The 19194-nt window shown below is 40.5% G+C and overlaps 1 protein-coding gene across 4 annotated transcripts in view; it reads left to right on the top strand.

Annotated features, from left to right (window-relative positions):
• The first annotated feature begins 259 nt into the window (after window positions 1–259).
• Window positions 260–19194, top strand: part of AKT3 (AKT serine/threonine kinase 3) — a 284305-nt gene continuing 265370 nt past the window's right edge. For 2 of the 4 annotated variants that reach the window (XR_012774795.1, XM_075496022.1), the window contains exons 1-2: window positions 260–715; window positions 13207–13361. Coding sequence is in view for 2 of the 4 variants with exons in the window: in XM_075496022.1 (XP_075352137.1) it covers window positions 13316–13361 (46 nt within the window). In the remaining 2 variants the exon portion in view is untranslated. Of the gene's footprint in view, window positions 716–13206; window positions 13362–19194 lie in introns of those variants that run through there. The other 2 variants (XM_075496023.1, XM_075496024.1) reach the window with 2 other exon arrangements.

The following is a 19194-nucleotide window of genomic DNA, read 5'->3' as shown; positions in this document are numbered from 1 at the left end:
CTCCCGCTCCCACCCGCGGCCCGGCGGCGGGGCGGGACACGCCGCCCCGCTCGGCTCGGCTCGGCTCGGCTCTCGCCCCTGCCTGGCTGCCGGGCGGGCTGCCGCGCCGCGCCTCGCCTCGCCTCGCCTCCCCCGCTCCCCCCACCCGCCGCCGGCCCCCGCCTCCCCCACCCTCACCTCAGCCGCCCCCCTCTGTCTGGCTCCCCCCGCTCTGTCTGGCGGCCCCCCCGTCCCCGCCGCGCTTCTCGCGAGAGCTGGGGATGCCGCCGCCGCCGCCGCCGCCGCGGAGGGGGAGACACTCGGGGGGAGCCAGTGACGTCGGGAGTTTTCCTGAAAGTCAATAACGAGCCCGGCGGAGGCGGCGGGAGGAGCCGAGAGCGGGGCCCGGGCGGCTCCGGGGTGAGTGCGCCGGGGGGAGCCGCCGCCGCCGCCCTCCTGACCCCGCGCATCGATGCTGCGGCCGCGCTGCCCGCCCGGGCGCCTCCCTGCGTAGCGGGGCGCGCAGCTCCATGTAGCCGCCGCCGCCGCCAGCGCCCTGGGGTCGGAGCCGCCTCCTCCCGCCCCCGCGGAGACACCGGCCGCCAGGGACCGCCGAGCCCGGCGGGGGGACAGGGGAGGAGGAGGAGGCAGCGGCGCCCTCCCTCCCCTTCTCCCCCCGGAGCCGCCGCCGCCCTCCGGCTCCGCAGCAGCGCCCGCGGCGCCGCCGCCTCTGCAGGTACGGGGCGGGAGGGGCCGGGCGGCGGCGGGGCGCTTGGGCGGCGGCGCGCGAGGGGATGCGGGGCGGCGGCGCCGCGCGGCCGGGGGCGGCGGGGAGCGCGGGGCGGGGGCGCCCGTGGCCTAGCGCTGCCGGCGGGGCGGGAGCGGAGCGGAGCCGAGGGGAGGGAGGGGAAGGGAGGGGAGGGGAGGGGGTCGCCCTCCCGGCGGCGCGGGGCTGAGGTGGGGAAGGGCGGGGCGGGGGCAGGGGGCGTTTCGGCGGGGAGAGGTTATGTAACGGGGCGGGGGGGCAGGGGCAGGGCAGGGCGCGCGCCCGGGGGCGCTGCCTGCGCGGGCGCGGGGCCGGCGGTTCCCACGCGGCGGCCCCTCCCCGCCGGGCGCGCGCGCCAGCCTCCCCCCCCCCTTCCCCCCGCCGCCTCCCGCGGCCGTGCGTGCGGTGGGGGCGGCTGTGAGGCGGGATGCCGGTGCTGGGGTAGGAACGGTTCTGCCCGCGGGGAAGTTCTCTGCGCGCGTGAGCGCCTGTGGGTGCGTGCGTGCGTGCGTGCGAGAGTGCGCCCGTGCCCGCGCGCTAAGAATAGCAGCGCGGCCGGCGGGCCGCGGGTGGCAGCGCCTCGCTCAAGTGATGCTGCCGCCGGCGGCGGCTCGGGCTGCAAGTAAACAAACCGGCCCCCCGCCCCCCCGCCCGCCTTCACCGGCCATCATGGAGGCCGCGGCCCACATGCGAAAGTTGATGCGCAGCCGGCTGTCAGGGGCTGCCGGCCGCTTCGCTTTGCCGCGCGGAGCTGGGGCCGGGCCTGCGGCGGGGTCTGCCCGGAGGCCTGCCCCGGCCCTGAGGGGGGGCCGGCAGGTGTTGCCGCGGGGCGGGGAGCCGCGGACGCCGCGGTGGGGTAAGCCAGGGGCAGCACACGTGTCTGCTCGCACCCCAGAGGTACCTGGGCGCAGCGGGGGGGCTCTGTACGTGCACATCCAGAAATACTGCCAGTGCGTGATGCGGGTCTGTTCCGGCAGGTCAGTACAGCGCCTCCGAGCAAAAAGTTACTGGATCGCACCGTTATATATCGTAGTTTAAATGCAAATGATCGTGATGTAACGAGCAGTAGCAGGCTTATAGGCTGGTCGGTTGCTTTAGATGAACTGCGCTTCGTGGTTTACTTTTGGGTGGGAATCTAAGAGGCATGAAATAGCCAGTGCTGTTTCTTTCACATTCTCCCATGGTACGTTATTTAAAGGGTGTGTGTAAAACAAAACAAAACCAAAAAACCCACAAGAAACCAAACCAACTTATTTTCTCACAGCTGAAAAGCAATAAACAATTTCATCTCAACCTTTATTCTAATTTTTTTCTTTAATGTAATTATTAGTCGATGGCTACATCATCTCATCGTTTTTATGAAAACATGTCTCAGACTCAATTCACTTAGCCTCTGTTCAAGAGTTTTATTACAAAAATTATGATATACCAGATACCTGCATTGCCAGCTTTTTTCAGTGCTGAAGAAACTTACAGCAGTCTCTTCTGCTGATTGTTTAGGTTTCACTAAAGCTTTGCTAATAGGCAAACATGGTCCCCCACATTTTGCATATAGAGGTCTTTATTTCTCAAGGCAAGAAGCATGCAAATAAGTAGATCTAAACTTCTGACAAGTAGCATTTTAAGCATGATCTCTTGTTTCTGCCAGCTTCTGTATAGGGCAGTTCTGGCTGTTCTGCACTGGAATATGGAAAGAGTGTACAGGAGATAGAGAAGGAAGCTTATTTTGACTCTTAAGTGTACTTCGTAAGAAGATTCTGTTTGTAGGACTGTTTGTTTTTTTGACAGGAGCCTTTAAGTTGACCCCAATATCTTTAATTGGATTGGATTGCTAATTATAGTCCATGTGGATGTATTTTGGTTGGATGCAACCAGGAAGTCAAGTTCAAATAAGGGCCAAAGAAAAACTGCAGAGATAAGAAAATGTCTCTGTTTTCTACAAGGCTACATATAATATTTGAACAACTCGTTTTTTCTCTGATGTAGGTGCGTGGTGTGTGTGTATACACAGGTAATACTAACAAGACTGTCTTGGTTTAGACAGTTTATTCTGTGGGGTATTCCTGCTTACTCTAACTAGCTTTGAACAAATTCAGTAGTCTCCTTAGTTTCATACATAGGTTCATAGAAGGCAGTATTTCAGTGTCTTACTCCCTCATTTGTTTTGTGTTTTGGGGGAAGGTGATGCGGTCTTAAGCAAAATGCTGCCATTCTACGGGAAGTCGATGAGAATTCAGGCAGGTACTAGTTTTTATTTTGCCCCAGTTGAAGTAGATACAGTTTTAAGGATTGGATGGCATTAATTTGCACTAGAAAACATTGACTTTTTGACACTGTAACAAAAGCTTTGTGAAAGGGAAAATAGTTTGGTGGGGTTTTTTAAGCTTAACCCAAAAACACTTACTAGAGCTCTGCTATTGTTTGTAACCCAAACTTCTGTTTGCAAGATGTTACCAGAAACCGTATCTTGACTTCCGACTACAGTTTGAAACAGCATGTGTCTGAAATTCGTGTAATAACTAAAAGATCCTTCAGACTACTTGGAATTTGTCTAGCACTGGTTGACTGAGTGGTCTTTCACTTTCTGGGTGCACATTTTCCCAATTTAAAGAGACCTATTGAATAATCATTTCTATACCCAAGAAGCATTATTTGCTAAATAACTTTGAAATACTCAGTTGTTTTGGAAGGTATGACACCGTTACTACAGCGGTTCATGTTAAAACACATTTGAAATCTCTGTGCGGTTCTTAGTATAAAGAAGATACAGTTTCTTATAACCGTGTTATAGTTTCGTGGTTATAGTTTCATTTTGTGCTGTTAATGCAACAGGGGAGGTGGACTCGGTGACATGGTAGCCTAGCTTTCCTTCAGTTTTGCATCAGAGACCCAATATTCTTTGGCCACCTTTTATGGCTTGGGCATACTACTAATTTTAATCGACACCGGCGAGTGGAAGGACATTGAAATACACCAAGTGAAAACTTTGTTGTACCGTACTTCTGTTTTGATACGGATAATGCATAAATGAATTGATTTGCTTTAAAAGTAATGCACCATAGTGTAACTGTATGTTTTGTAGGCATGTTAGTTGTCTATATACCAAAAGCCCTCTGTTCTCTTTTTCCCAACTAATAAAATAAACATTCTGTTCAAAATGTGCCGTACTCCCTTTGCGAGCAACAGTAACAATTCAAAAAGAGGGAGTAGTTAAATATGTGCATCCATGAGTTTTGTTTAACATTAAAATGTTGCTTTTATTTTCAGTGTTTGTATGAAATTTACAACCCACTTACTGTTGAAGTACTGTCTTCTGTAAGAAAAGATTGCCAACTTAAGTGCCTTTAAAATTATTCTAGAATATTAGATTAATTTGCGTCATCTCTGATTCTCATTCTGTTAGGATATGCCTAATAAGAATATTGTGGAGGGGGCAGGGGATACTTTCTAGCACAGCATGTACTTCAGGGAGTTTTGTATTGTTTGTGAAGAAAGCTGTGTTTTCAGTGAGAATCTCTCTTGTCAACCTCTGTGTTTCCTCTTGGTTGTACAGAAGAGACTTTCCCAGTATCACAGGGTCTTCTTGGTAAACATGTTGCACAAGTTACTCCTCTTTGCAACAAGTTGGTGGTATAGAAAAGGTTATTTTCTAAAGATAAGTTACATAGTAAATGGAAAAGCTGATTCAATGTGTTTAGAAAAAAGTCTGTTAAAGCCAGAGAAACAAAAAACTGCTGGCAAATAATAAAACACTGAATGTGAAAGTTAACTTTTTAGTGTTTTACGTAGTGTAAAAAACAATCTTTAAAGTTTTGGTTTATATTTTCATCTTGACTAATTGTATGAACAACATTCCAGGCTACCTATATGAAGAGAAGAATTTATAAATGAAGCTTATTTAGACAAATCACTAATATATACTAATGAAAAGACTGCAGAAAATGCAAGGGTATAGTAGTCTATTATTTGGCATTTTGTCCTTGTTCCATAGTTCTAGGTCAACATTAAGGATGGGCATTCAGGTAGTTTTGATGCATGCCATGGATTTCAAACAGATTCTTTTTGTCTTTATTGTTTAAAGGTGTTGTTCAGGTGTAGTAGGAAATTGTGGCAAGGTTAATACTTCCAAAAAAATCCCTCTGGGATTGACTATCATTAAAAGTTACTGTCAAGGAGAGTAAGCATTTTTGGGTTGTGTATATGAAGATGCTTACTTTTGGTCACTTTAAATGTTTCTTTGATTTTTTTTTTTTTAATACTATTTGTGTCAACACTTACTATGTTTAGATTAAATAATATATGTTGTGTCCATCTTGACCAATCCTCTTTTTCCACGTGTTTCTATGAGTGTCTAGGTGCGAGTCATACTCATTGAAAATAGCATTAAGAACAAGTTGTTGCCCTGTGATTTTTTTTTTTTCCCCTCTGTAATATCCTGTCTAAAGAACAGTAGTAATTTTTAAATCCCCTTAAGAATGCAGCTGGGACCTCAGTATTTCATATGCATGTCTGAATGACTTGACAGCACGGTTTGTCAGACTTCCCTGTGTTGTCCATGTGGTGAAGTTATTTGAGTGCCTCCTATAGCAGGAGCAGAGATGAAGAGCCTGCTTCAGCTTCATGGAGATCAATGAAGGTCTTACCACTGCCTTTTTGTAGGTGTGGAATGGCAGTGCCCAACAGTCAAAAATTTCTTGTACAGCTGATTTAGCATCACAGAATTAATACAGTATTTCTCAGTTGAGTCCTAGCAATCTTGCAAAACAATTTCTACCAACACACATAATTTTTTTTTCCCTAAGCATTTAGTGTGCTTCTCAGGATATGCGATTGGTGCAGCTTGCCTTGCGAGATTTTCTGAAAATTATATCTTTTTCTAAATGTATTGATAAACTTTGAGGCAGAGAGTTAAGGTTGTATGTGTGAGTTTCATGTACTCTGGCTTTTTGTGTAACATTTGCCAAAGACCTTCATCTAGTGAGCTCTGCATCTAGCCTTAAATGTGTGTAAGCAATAGTATGCCTTTGAAAAACACACAATCTTCATTTAAGGTTGTAGAGAATGCCTTCTGTCCTTAGGAAATTCAGATTTCAAGTTGATGAGAACAATGGTTTTTGAAGGTGAACAAGAGATCCAGAGGTTTTAGATTAGAAGTTGATTACATTCTAGTCATACTGCAATGTCAGAATTTGACAGTTAGTAGGTTCAGCAATGTTTGATTGCTTTGTAGGAAGGAATCACAAAGCTCATTCCTATTGTTGCAAGGCAATTCAGAATTTAACTTTGTTCAATATCCAGGTAATAAATAAGTCCTACTATAAGAGTTTAAAAGAAAGCTGCTTGCTAGACATGTCATTGAACTTTTTCCATCTTTTATATTAATAGTTTGAGAACACATTTTTATCTCAGTACTTTCCTTTTCTTGTTACTCGTGGCACTTCACATATTTCTGATTTTTACTATCTTCAACAGTGTGTTTGGTGTTTTAATACACAATATTATGTTATGCCGCACAAAAGTTACTATCATACAAATAATTAAATATATGAGCTTAATGAAACTTTATTTTGTATCTCTTGAAGATATCTTTTAAAATAGCTCACCTCAGGATGAATAGGAATTTCTAGGTTCTTTGAACTTTCTAAAATTAGATTACCTTTTTCAGAGTATTCTAGACATAGAAAGCCTTTTTTTTTTTTTTTTTTAAATACAGAACTTGGTTTTAATTTTGCTTGGTTGTTTGAGTCATTAGTAAACTATTTTTTTGAAGGGCAAAGGATTTTTGCTTAAAAAGGCAAGAATTAGCATTCCTACATTAATCCTCAGCAAGTTAAAGTTATTACATGTATTTTGAAGTGCTGGTGGAATAACATTGTCATAGTTGTGATACACAGCTGAGCTAATCCTTGATTTGACTTCCTTTAAGTCTCAAAACTCTCCCGAGTTCATTGCCTTACTAACTTTTTTGATGTGGAAGTTTAGCGCTGCCTTCACCTTTTCTACTTTAAATGTATTCTTTGGTTAACTTTCAGACCTATACTCTAATATGCTTTATTGCTCTGCTTATGTGATTGGGGAGGAACAAAAATGATTTAAAGCATTTTTGTCAATAAACACAATGCAAAACAATGGGTTGTTAATGTTTCATGTGGGATTCTAAAGAAACAATATAGTTACATTTAGAAACTTCCTTTATACCTTGGTAAACAAAGGCAAGGGTGGCTTTGTTCACCTTACTTTAATTATACCTTTGTCCCTTAAAATAACTTGCTTTGTCATTATCATAGGAAAAGAAATACAGAATGATGGTTTATTTTCTGATAAACCTACTCAGTTGCAGAATCTAAATAAAACATCTAACTTGTATATTAATATTTCAGTGTGTCTGTAGTCTCCTAACTAGGCTTATCTGAGCATATATTAGTTATGTGCAGCTTTTTGACGTACTGAAAGTGAAAATAGAACACTGAAAATATTAAGGCACAAAGCATATGCGTAAGCGTGCTTTAAAAAGAGCTATTTATCTTTTCCAAAGTAAGTTGTTTTTCGTTACTACAAGGTGTAGGCAGTGCCATTTTCCTGTTATCCCCCTCATTATTCCAAGTCAAGGGTTATGAAATAAAGTTGTTAGGAGTAAATTTTTGATACCAATATTCTTAAAGTGATTGAGGCTTTTAGTACGACATATAGTTTAAAAAATATTTGCAAATGCGTATCATGGAGATATCTTGGAATTTTTTATATTTGTCTTGAAATTTGTAAAGTATGAACATTTCTATTTAAAAAGTATTTAGGGGTATCTTTAAGTGTCTTAATTGTGCGTACATAAAGATACCATTTTATAAATTTAGGATCTATTGTCTTTTAATAATCCTGGTTCTTTTATTTGTCTTGTCAAACCAGTTCATGTTTTGTTTTGTGTTGGTTTGTGGGTTTGGTTTTTTTTTTTAATTGACTTTAATAAGTTGAACAAATACTATCTGCCTGCAGGTTCCTTTTTCTCAATCTAAGCAGTGATAGTATTGGAATCAGTCAGTCCTCCTGAGACTATAAAAAGGGACATAATCCATTCTGCTGTGTTTGAAGTATAACCAAAATTCCCAAATAGGTAGCTCATAAAAGCCTGTATAAATATTCTATACTTTTTAGATAAAGCACTCAACTGAATGTGATTCTTCCACTAGCAATATAGGCTAATTTGATTTAGTAGGTTTTGTAGCAATCTTTGTTCTGCAGCATAGTCTTTTGTGTAATTTTTGATGATGTGCAATATATCCTCTAATTGTTTGACTAGACTTTTAGATAACAACTTTGGTAGGGGAAGAGGATATGCATGCATTTTTCATATAAATAAAACTTGGATCTCAGCTTCCAATCCTAAAGACAACTCTGTTTTTAGTTTAGAGCCTTATCTTTTGAATTCCTTGCTCTGTGATTGCAACTGGCACTGGAGACAGTTACAGCCTCTTTGGTTGTCTTGGAGGATTCAAACTCAGATTTGAGAAAAACTCTTAAGAGCTTGATCTGCTACAAAAAAAGCCCCCAAAGCAGGGAAACAAATGTGTGTGTGATGGAAGCCACTAGAGGATGACTGAGAGCTGCTTTTTTTGGTAGTGTGTGTTTTGTGTGTGCACGCATAAAATTTCTCAGTTACCTGTCTGAGAAATAAGGAGATAGAGATGAGGAGATTTGGCTCTGCTTACGTTGACGACCAAAGAATCTCAGTGAGTCAGGCAAAGTGAATCAGAAAGATTCAGTTGCTGGTTTTTTCCCCAAACATTTTATTAAACAAATGATTACTTGTAAAAAGGGAAAATGGTAATTCCCTTATATATTAAGAGAATGAGGCTGGATGAATCACTAAGCTGATAAAGCTACAAGAAGTTACAGGGATTGTCTCTGGAAGCACTGAAACTGATCCTGTTGGTATTCTCTCTGGTAACTTGAGTTGGTAAATGTGAGAGTATCTGTTTTTTCTCAGCTCCAAAATTGTTGAAAGTAGGAGCCTGTGTTTATGAAAGCTCTTACAACAGAGACCTGAATCATACAATTTACACTGAATTTATGGGCACTGTCTTCTTTACTCAGCTGTCTCTTGTCATGGGGGAAATGGGAGGATGCCCAGATTCCAAGGGAGTGTTGTCTGTTCTTATGAATCTTGATGATTATTCACTTACACATAGTGGTGGTTCAGTGTAGACCTGAACCACTGTTTTTAGTCCTTCTGCATGGAAGGGATTTCCTTCCTTCTCCCCATCCGTTGGGTCTGTGGAGGTACCTGACTGCTGTGATGAGCATGAGAGCCTCCTTTAATTTAAAAATGCAAGTTGAGGAAACGGTGTCTTCCTACTGAATGGTCCATTGCTCATTTTAATGGTTGGTCTTATAGTTCCCATATGGTAGCATCGTGAAATGAGCTGGTTCTTTCATCTTAAAGTTGAAGATGAAAACTGAAAAGGTTTTGGCTTGTTTTCACCGTGGCTTAGGAAAACTGTGACCCTCGGCAGAGGTATCTGGAACTCTGCTGCATGTAATAGTTTCTGCTTAATCTTTGTTCAGAAAGGTGCCTTTGCAACCTCTACGGCTAGGAACTTAGAAGCGTAATACTAGCTCTTTAGAAGTGCACTGAATTGTTTCATCTAACACTATAAAAGTGGCTTAATAGCTTTCCAAAGAAGAAAGGCAAAGTTTTACTATTTTTACCAGATCAAAAAAAATACAGGTGTTTTCTTCACATGATTGACTGCGATGGGATAAATTTTTACACCTGCACTATAAAGCATGCAGACAATAGGTTCTTGTATGTATTATGCATATACATGACTATCTGATACTGTCTGCAGAATACACACAATATACTGTTGGAAAAGTATCTTCCAAGTTCTGTTTGATAATGTGGGGAAAAAAGCGCAATCCAACCTGTTCTCCAGTTGCTGGAACATACATAAAAACAACTCAAGTTTTTCCCTGTAGGAAGCAGCTGGAATGCAAAATATCTTCAGCTTCAGTTCTTACACATTTTTTCCCTATTTCTGTGGGTTTGTCCTATAGCAATAAGGGAAACTGTAAAAATTACTATATACCAGCTGCTGAAACTTGAAATAGTTGAACTATGGATGAAATGCTATTTTCATGTGAGAATTCTTGTTCCACGTGTTTCAGGCAACTCCTTTACATCGACAGACAATCCTTTATTACATCTTCAGGGAAGAAGGTTACTGTATGACTATTTTTCATTAAGGTCAGTTTTTGTCATGTTAAGAAATAATTCTTGAAAGTCTGGTCTTTTAGAGCTTTACTGAGTGACTTTCAGAGTAAAGGACTACAGCTTTTAGAAATCCTCAAAGGAATTTAATACGGGATGATGCTACAGATGCTTACAAATGGATTCTTGAAACTAGTGTGTGAACGTATAACCTTTATTTTCATTAGTCTTTTAATGCTTTAATTTATCTCCTTCAGCTTCCTATGTAATTCAGCTTGACTTTTAATTACCCATTAAGGGAGCGATCCATATAACGATACAACTGTTGATAGTTCTACTTAAGTTGTTCCTGGTAATATTGTGAAGCTAAACTGGAGATAATTCGGTTAGTTTTGTCACCATATTTATCTGATTTTTATATTTTGGGGGTTTTGTCCAAAATTCAGTAAAGTAGTACATGTGATGGGTGGGATGCAATCCTACAGACATACACTGGAGGTTGTTGGGACACTGGCTGACATGAAAATTGGTCATAGATCAGATTTTGATTGAGTAATACTAACTTAATTGTAATCAGTGGATAAATAGGGCGCTTTAAGCATAAATTCATTCATTAGAACTGGCTGTCTGCTGAAATCACGGACTTAATGATCAGTATGTGGGCAGACAAGATTATTGCTACTTAGTACAGAAGTTCATTTCTTATAGCTTAGTCTCTACCAATAAAAATAAATTATTGCACTTTTCATAAGCACACACCAAAATTGGAAAGTACATTAAATTTGCCAAAAGGGTAAAACATATTGCAGCATATGGAGCCCAAGCTAAGTACTGTGTGTTACATTGCTTCTTTTGTCTTTATAGTTGGAAAAAAAAAAGTCACTTGTGATCACCTCTTAAATAATGCAATGGAAGTCTTGTAGGAAAATCGAACTGAAGTCGGATATTTGGATACTAATGTGCTTACACCTCCTTCACAGAACAGCTGCCTTTAGGTCACAGATGTTTGACACTCACCTCTGGCTTTGTAAAGATTTGTGTGTTTGTAATAAGAGCTAATACTGTGCTGCGGTGATCCAGAACGGCAAAACTGCAGCCTGCTTTCAGGCCCATGTCTTAATCCGTCGGGATCTCTTTCCATGCACAGCTGATAGACTTGCTTATCTCTAGTTCGAAGCATGCAAACAAAAGCTGTGAGAATGTTATGACCCAGAAAATAACTCTCACACTAGTAAGGTGAAGGATGTGGAAAGGCATGTTCTGGTTATTTCTGCCATATTGACTTACAGAATACAAAGTCTAAAGAGCTAAAGCTAGTGAGATCAATTAACAGTAATGAAGCCGTCTCACGTCCTTCCAAAACCTTGTACATAACATTTTCTTTTAACTCTCATGAAAGCTTAAACAATATTTAAGTCTTAAGGCAGGGTGCAGTTGCATAAACACAGGTGTCCGGTGTCCTTTTAGACGCAACAGGGTATGATGCCAATGCAAAAGTCTGTGCATCACCTGCATAGGTCTTACTGTCCTATCTGCCAGTGCCGTGGAGATGTCTCAGAGGCACTGTATTCAATGTTACTTAAACTTTGCAGAATTAATGAATTTAGCATTGTGGTTTTTACTTTTATGCAGCTGAAATACTGCATGTTTTTGAAAAAATAGTTCAGTGAAAGCACAACTGTAAAATGGACACGCTTCAGTGTTTCTGTAAAATCAGGTTGTACTGCATTTTTTGTTGCATACCGCTTGAAAAAAATACTCATACCAAGTTTTATTTTGCACAGCATCCATACAGAAGTAGCCTTCCATCTAGCTGCTGTGTGGTGCAAATACACATTTTTCAAATGATAAATAAGAAATAACCTGCATGTGTATAATGGTTCAGTCTTTAGCCTGTACTTGGTTGGATTAAAACCGCTTATTTCCCAGTCCTTTCTCCATTCATTTGCTGCACAGATTGCTTCTAGCACAGTCATATTTGTTTCTATCACGTTTACATTTGTTGGTCAGTCTACTAAATGGATATGTATCTGCTGCATTTGATAGTCCTAAACTGGTGCGTGGGTTTCTGTTCTGTGCTAGTGCTGTGTACGCACATGCTGCTGTGTGTACAGCTGTAGAAGGGTGTTCCTCCACCATCAGGGAAATCCCTTTTCTTGGCTTTCCATCCTTTTCTAGATGAGCATTATTTGAATGCTTCTCTTTATTTTGAAGGATGGAGGGGAAAGGCAGTCTGCTGGCAAGAGGAAACCTCTCCTGCCCTCTGGCTTCTCTTCCTACTTGATTGTAGTGCTATTTCTCTCCTTCACAGCTGTTAGGTACTCTGGGAGTGACGTGGTCAGAAGAGGGGATTGTGGCTTCTGAGCATGGCATGTCCTGTTCCAGGGCTGACTTCCCTTCTGTCCCCTGCAAGTTGAGCTTTGTAGGGAAAAGAGCACTCTTGTCATTGCCTGGCTTAAAGCCTTGCGAGGATGTGCTCTCCTTCTTCTCATAAACTAAACATTGGCTTTTTTGGTTAATTTGTACTCCTAAGAAGTTGTTTTTCTGTTTGTGTACTTGCAGATGATGCTGTTTTTTAAAAACTTCTGTAAGTTAAGGATTTGTATTGGCTATAATGAAGATATAGTGGAAGCAGGAAGAATGTTATATTTCTGTAGCCTTTATTGGTTTGTTTGTTTGTTTGTTTGTTTTTTAATTCAAGTATTAAAAAAAACATTGCATGGCTGGTAAACTGGTTACTACAGATTTTAACACTTATGAGGATAACTATATCCATAATACTTAAGGCTTTGGTTTTAAGCTCCTTTACAAAACCTTTCCTTCCATTTTCTTGCACTCTTGATATGATCAATGTAGCCATAATAAAGGAACTACTTGTCCATTGCATGGATTGTGACAAATGTGGGAATTGTTAAAGCTCCTGTGGGTTCAGAGTTGGACCTGTGAAGCAGTACCGGCACCCTGTCATTTAGCAGCATCCTGTGCATTAGTATGAGAGAATTCTATTGTGTGCATTTTATAAAAGTGCCATACGACTTAAAATTTAACACATTCTGCTTCTTTTAAGTATTACAGTGTTCATGGAAAATATGCTGTAAAACTAGAAACATGATTCTGTTATATGGTTAATTAAAAAAAAAGGCAGATTTTTAGTATGAGCACAGTCAGTGGAAGACATCAACAAAGACTTTTTTGTTGCCTGTCAAGTGAGAAAAACAGAAAAGACTTAAATTCTTTCTCTAATATTTCCTTCCAGGCTGACTCATCAATAGAAATTGGGAAGAGCTGCAGAAGAGAAGCCAAACAGACAAGCTGATAACTCAAAGAAATACTCTTTTGAGTTGGGGGTTCAGAGTGGAGCCATCATGAGCGATGTTACCATTGTGAAGGAAGGCTGGGTTCAGAAGAGGGGTGAGTTCTACCTTTTAATGGAAACTTCTTCTGACGTATCATACGCTGTGTGCAGTGGCATTACCTGGTTACACATATGAGCATTCTTGATTTATCTTCTGGTCTGCAGTGAGCTAATCTGACCATATGGAATTAATGGCCATTAAGGCCTTGGTCTTGTTAATACTTAACCCTCAGCACTGCCCCTGTTTATAGGGGTAACTGACAGTGAAGAGGAAGTTGGACTCAGTAAGTCCCACTTAACCTTGCTGTTGCAGCTGCTGTCACCCATGTGTCAGACTAAGTAGGCTGTTGTGGCAGTTGGAAGAGGTAGTAATAGAGGTGCACAGTAGAAGGTTGCCTGGAAGCTGTTGTGGATGCGATACTTTGTGTGAAACTTCCTCGATGCCAAAATCATTCACTGTAGCTCAGCTTGTATTACAAATGCAAGTAGTCCCTATAAAATCAACATAATATTTGCATAAAGCTCAGCAAACACCTAATTACTTTGCAGACCTGGAAGCCATATGATTAAAGAATATGTTCCTAATTATAAGCCCGTCTAAAGCATGATTTTTCTGTTACATTTGAATTCCTGTAAATTCTTTAGATGTCACTTTGTAACGTGTCACCGTGTGATTTACAAATTTGGGAAGGTTGCTGTATGTTAAGCTTTCAATGGGAAACCTCTAGAAATATCTGGCATTTGTATCATGGAATGAACTTCGCATGAAATCTTCCATGCTTTATGCTGCTCTGCTTTGGGCTGTGGTTGCGCACATGATTATTTCCAAAAGAACGTCATCTCTCTTGCAGAGAGAAGGTGATCTGGATTATAGGGTGATTTATGCCATGAGCTTCTGTGATTCTAGCCCAGAAAGATTTAGACTGGAATAGTGGGAACAAAATTACCCTTTAATTTACAAAGAAATGCTTTGTTTCAATAGCAGTGTGTGAAGACAAAGATCATTATTAGCTTTGTTATTGCAGATTGACATTAAATGTCAAAGAAGGCAAGAGAATGAGAGAAAAAGTTTATTATTCTGTTGTTATTCCTGCATAAATTGTATTTCAGGATGCATTATGGGTATTGCAGATGAAAATGGGCTAAAGTATGTGAAACTTAAGGCCTGCTTCCTATTTTGGAATATATACTTACATTTATAACAAATCAAATTTTACATGACAGGAACTATTTAAAATTTTAAATTATTTTTCCTTCCCATCTTGTTGTTTACTCAGTTTGCATATCTGATTTCTTTGATTATTTCATATAAATTTCTTTCAAATGTATTAGAAAATTATTAGGATGATCCAAATAATTATCTTTTGCATGACATCAGTTCCTTCATATAATATCGCTCATTCTTATTACACCCTGATATCAACTCTGTGAGCACTGGATATGCATATATTAATCACTGGGGTCCAGAAAAGGACAATGTACAATGAAACTCAATGTCTTACTGAGTATTTGAAATTCCGAAATGTAAAATAAAGGTTTTCCTCCTCATGCTGTTTTACTGTCTATTAATTGAAGAAAAGCCTACTGAGTTTACATTTTGATGTCAGTTTTGTTAGTAATTATTTTCTTTTCTAAGTAAAGACATTTTGTGATATGTATTTTTCCTTATTTTAATTAACTTTGAGTGAATGTATGGTTGGTTTTTTCCTTCTTGCTATAGGTAACTGTGTAGGTTTAAGTGTGATGGTTTTTTTTGTTACATCTAATATTGTGCTTAATTTTCTGTGTCTGACTTACTCTGGTTGTTGGTAGATTAAAGCGTTAGTTTTGTTTGTTTCTGAAAACAAAAGAAGTGCAGTGGTGTTTTCCAATGCCAAGAATTTGTAAGGATTTAATTCAATGGTTATACATTTCATGTAATTACAGCTTCTACCCTGACCTTGCTCTGGAGCAAGAGAATCAAAGTTGTTAAGCGCTTTTTTTAATTGTTGCCAAGAAAAAGTACCCACCTTAATCTAAATTCTGAAAGTTGGAATATGGTCAGTAGACACTTCTTATTTTGGCAGCTAAATATTCTCTCTCTGTACCAAGAAGCATCGTGGGATTGGGTAAAGCTGCCCTGCTTCCACAAGCAATCATGGTATTACAGTTTTAGAGTGAACTCTCTGATCATCCCCTCTTGACACTCATTGGCTCACTTCACAGGGTGGTCTTGGTAGGTACAAACCAGGTTCCTCCTGGAGGAAGCTGAGCGTGGGATCTCTTCTCCAGGCGGACACCGAGTGAACTCCAGCCCCAGCCATCGGTCCTTTGGACAGCCCTGAACCACATGTGTGGTGCAACGTTCAATCTGAGGCTCCAGACTGAATTTAAGTTGAAATAAAACTCGTAAACCCTACATGCTGGAAAAGTAGGGGCTTGGGCACCAGCTGCTTCAGTTGACTGGTCTGTGTCTATTATGCCAAATTACTTGGTCATGTGGATATAGCCTAGGACCTTTTAAAATTTTTCCTTTCAGCAGTCAGGAAAGTTTGTGATACAAGAAAAAGAACAAAACAATCTCTCTCTGCGATTCACAGCCCAGTCAAGGAGTATGAGGATGACTTGAAAGTACTGGGAAGAAGAACAGTTTTGAGGAGCCAGCTAAGGAGATAGGCCATTACAAAGGCGAGTTATGTGAACTGAATGTAGGAATGAGAGGGGAGGGCTGAAAGTTGAGCTGGGGATCTCTCTCTGAGTTGAGACTCTGATGGAGGGAGGCTGAGGAAGACAGGGTCTGTTAGGGCACAGTGTTACAATTCTTAATGGCTGTGGAATGCACTGAGAAAATGTTTGCTTTATTATCCTTAGTGCTGTATCCATGTCACTAAGAGAGGGCTGAGGGCGATATGTTTGTAAGCTTTTAACCCTGCTGTTGAGCACTGAAGAGTTGATGTGATGCTACACAATTGGCTTCAATGCACTGTTTTTCTGTGTGTGCTTAAATGATGAACCCATTAAAGTATTACTATTTTAAAATCAGCCAGCACTCAAAGTGAAGAAATACCAGAATTAAGGTTATTTAATTAAGGATGGTCATACTCAGGCTTTGAGTAGTCTTTAGGAGAAGAAGTTTCAGTGTGGTGAGAGTTGATGATACTGCGGAAGAGTAAGCTGTTATATGCGAATGGTCAAAAGGGCAGAGATGACAGGCTGGAGGTGAGAACTTTGGACAATAGAAGACACAAAACCCAAGAGGAAGCAAAGCCTGAGAAGCTCAGTGAACCTGAGGTGCAGTCAGGTCTCATCTCACAGGTGAAAGGAGACCCTGAAGCACAGCAGCTGGGCCTGCCTGAGCAAGTAATGCTGTCCAGTGAGAGCAGATTCAGAGAATGAAATAATTGGTGATGAGGACCTGATACCTATCTACACTCAGTGCATTTGCAAAGTGAAGTGGGTGTTACTTTGGACTGGTTCCTGTCTGCTCTTGTGCCCCTGTGGCAGCAGTAGTGTGCCTGGAGTACGTCTTGTGGTTTTTAGTTTCATCTGAAAGGAACCAGGTTTGTGCACTCCAGGACTGCTTCATGCAGCGAACGAAAGTGCATTACCTAGGGTGATAGGAAGATTTGTTGCAAAAAGTGCTCTCCTTATCTGAACTAAAGTACTAATGCAGATGTACCCTGTGAGACATCAGAACTTGTACAAGCGGAGAGCCAGTGGAGCAGTTGTCTTAGAGCGGAGTCTCTGCTCAGGCAAGAGAGGAGTGGGAATGTACAGACGGTCTTATGGTTGTCTGTGACTTACTATCTCAGGTCTAGCGATAAGAACCAAGCATCTCATGGCCTTGTGTCCCTGCGCTGCTGCAAAGATATTCTTGCAGTTCACTGGCTCAGTGTGTTTTGTTTCAGAGAAGATAATTTTTCTTTCTTCTTTCTGTTCTCCAGTTATTCCTGTAGCCGGATTAGGAGAGAGATGTCTTGTCTTCCTTTATGAGTTTCCTTTTTAGATGACACCAATGTTTTTCCTTCTAATGCATACAGATGAAAGGGAAGTGATCTTGACTAAAAATCTGAAATACAGTGATCTGCACCTTGCTGCTGATATGCAGAAGTTAAAACACGTATTTGACATTTATGCAGTTAATGAAAGGACTCTTGAAATGACTTCTACATTTTGGATTTGCTTATAAGCACAATGTTTTGCAGAGTGGTTTTTTTTTTTAAATTGTTGTAAGAGTTAGTATTTTTAATTTTAATTAATATGTTCTTACTGTATTCATTAAATGAAATCTAATGTTTTATAGAGGGGGGGATATGTTTTTAATTAATCAGTGGAAACAGCTGGTTTTTTAAATGGATGAAGATGCTTAGTATGATTAGAACTATATTGTTACAAAAGTGGGTTTTATGCATATAATTCAGGTGGTATTTTTTTCTTTAAAGCTAAAGTTTCCTGAGTTGTAGAGTTGACCTTGTCTGTGGTCTATAATAGTCACAACAATTAGATTTAAGAATCATTAATAACTATGCTTAATTGCAACCTAATTTCTTTATATATAACCTGTGCACAAGATTTCAATTAGTTTAAACATATGAAAAGGTTTAAGCGTCTTTGTTACCATGTTATTAAAAGATCATTTGGGACAAAGGAAAAATTGACACAGATGCTAACTTTTTAAAGGACCCAGTTTTAAATTTAACATGTCAACTAACTTCTTCTTTAATTGAAGGAGTCTTTCTTTTTTATCTGGGAAGATTATACCTAATGTGTATTGCATAACAAGATGGCTAAATCATTATTTAAAGACAAAGCAAAATGTTGTCAGTTTAAGTCAGTGCTTCTGTTGCCAGACTTCAATTACCATACCTCTGGGCTTCTGCGTTCCAGTGTGTTACAGCAGATAATGCTGTTTGTCATGGCAATCTTTACATGGCTTACATGATATATTTTTACCCAAATTATATTGAATAGATAATGTATCTGACTTGCTTATGGGGGTGACTTTAATATACATTCACAATTTTTTTATGTCCTCATTTTGTCTTGCAACGATCACCTGAAGTACAGAAGTACTAGTATAGGAATTTTATAGAGAGGGAACTGAAGTATAAAATTGCTGTGGCTTAACCATAATAACTTAAGAAGTTTGATGTAATGAGATGGTGGTAAAAAACAGATGTCATGAAGCTTTCCTGTAATGAGATTGTCCTGTAAACAGTGTATCACTGAAATACTGTAATACCATTTTTCACTCAATTTTTTTCTTTTCTTTTCTTTTTTTTTTTTAAATACAGCCTTTTATAACTTCTTAGTATCCGGAATTGAATTACCTGAAGTAGTGTTAGTATTTCTAAACTCACAGAGTTTATAGAATAAGATGTGTTAGATTTCCTGTGATGAGATTCACTCAACTGCTGGTCTGTTTTCATTTTTGCAATTCAGGCCATGATGCAGGTATTATGGGATTTTAAGAAATAACCCTGCGGAAAATATTTATTGTTGTTATATCTACTATCAAGAAGAATAAATAGTGTAGTGGAATAAATCTATTGTTCCAAATAGGAATACAATTGTTGTTTAAAGTACGAATTATTTACAGTCTTAGGACATGTTGTCTTCCCCTTCTCCCCACCCCACCCCCCAAATCCAGAAAAAGAACCAAGTAATTTAATTTAATGGACACTGGGTTTTACAGCTGAACCAAGAACAAACAGATGTTAATTTTGGAAATACATACTGGAAATTGAGTTCATGTAGTATGTTTGGTGTGGTGGTTTTTTTTTTTGGGTGTGGGCAGGAATGCCTTGATTGAAAAATTAATCTCAGAAGTTATGGTACTAATTGAGTGTTATTCACAACCTGTCAGAAATCTTGTTTGCAGATTGTCTGAATTATTTGAGTAGTTTAACA

The sequence above is a fragment of the Mycteria americana genome, chromosome 3 (genome assembly GCF_035582795.1).
Source record: "Mycteria americana isolate JAX WOST 10 ecotype Jacksonville Zoo and Gardens chromosome 3, USCA_MyAme_1.0, whole genome shotgun sequence".
Lineage (NCBI taxonomy): Eukaryota > Metazoa > Chordata > Aves > Ciconiiformes > Ciconiidae > Mycteria > Mycteria americana.
Note: the sequence above shows the minus strand (reverse complement) of the source record. Positions and strands in the feature narration are given on the sequence as shown.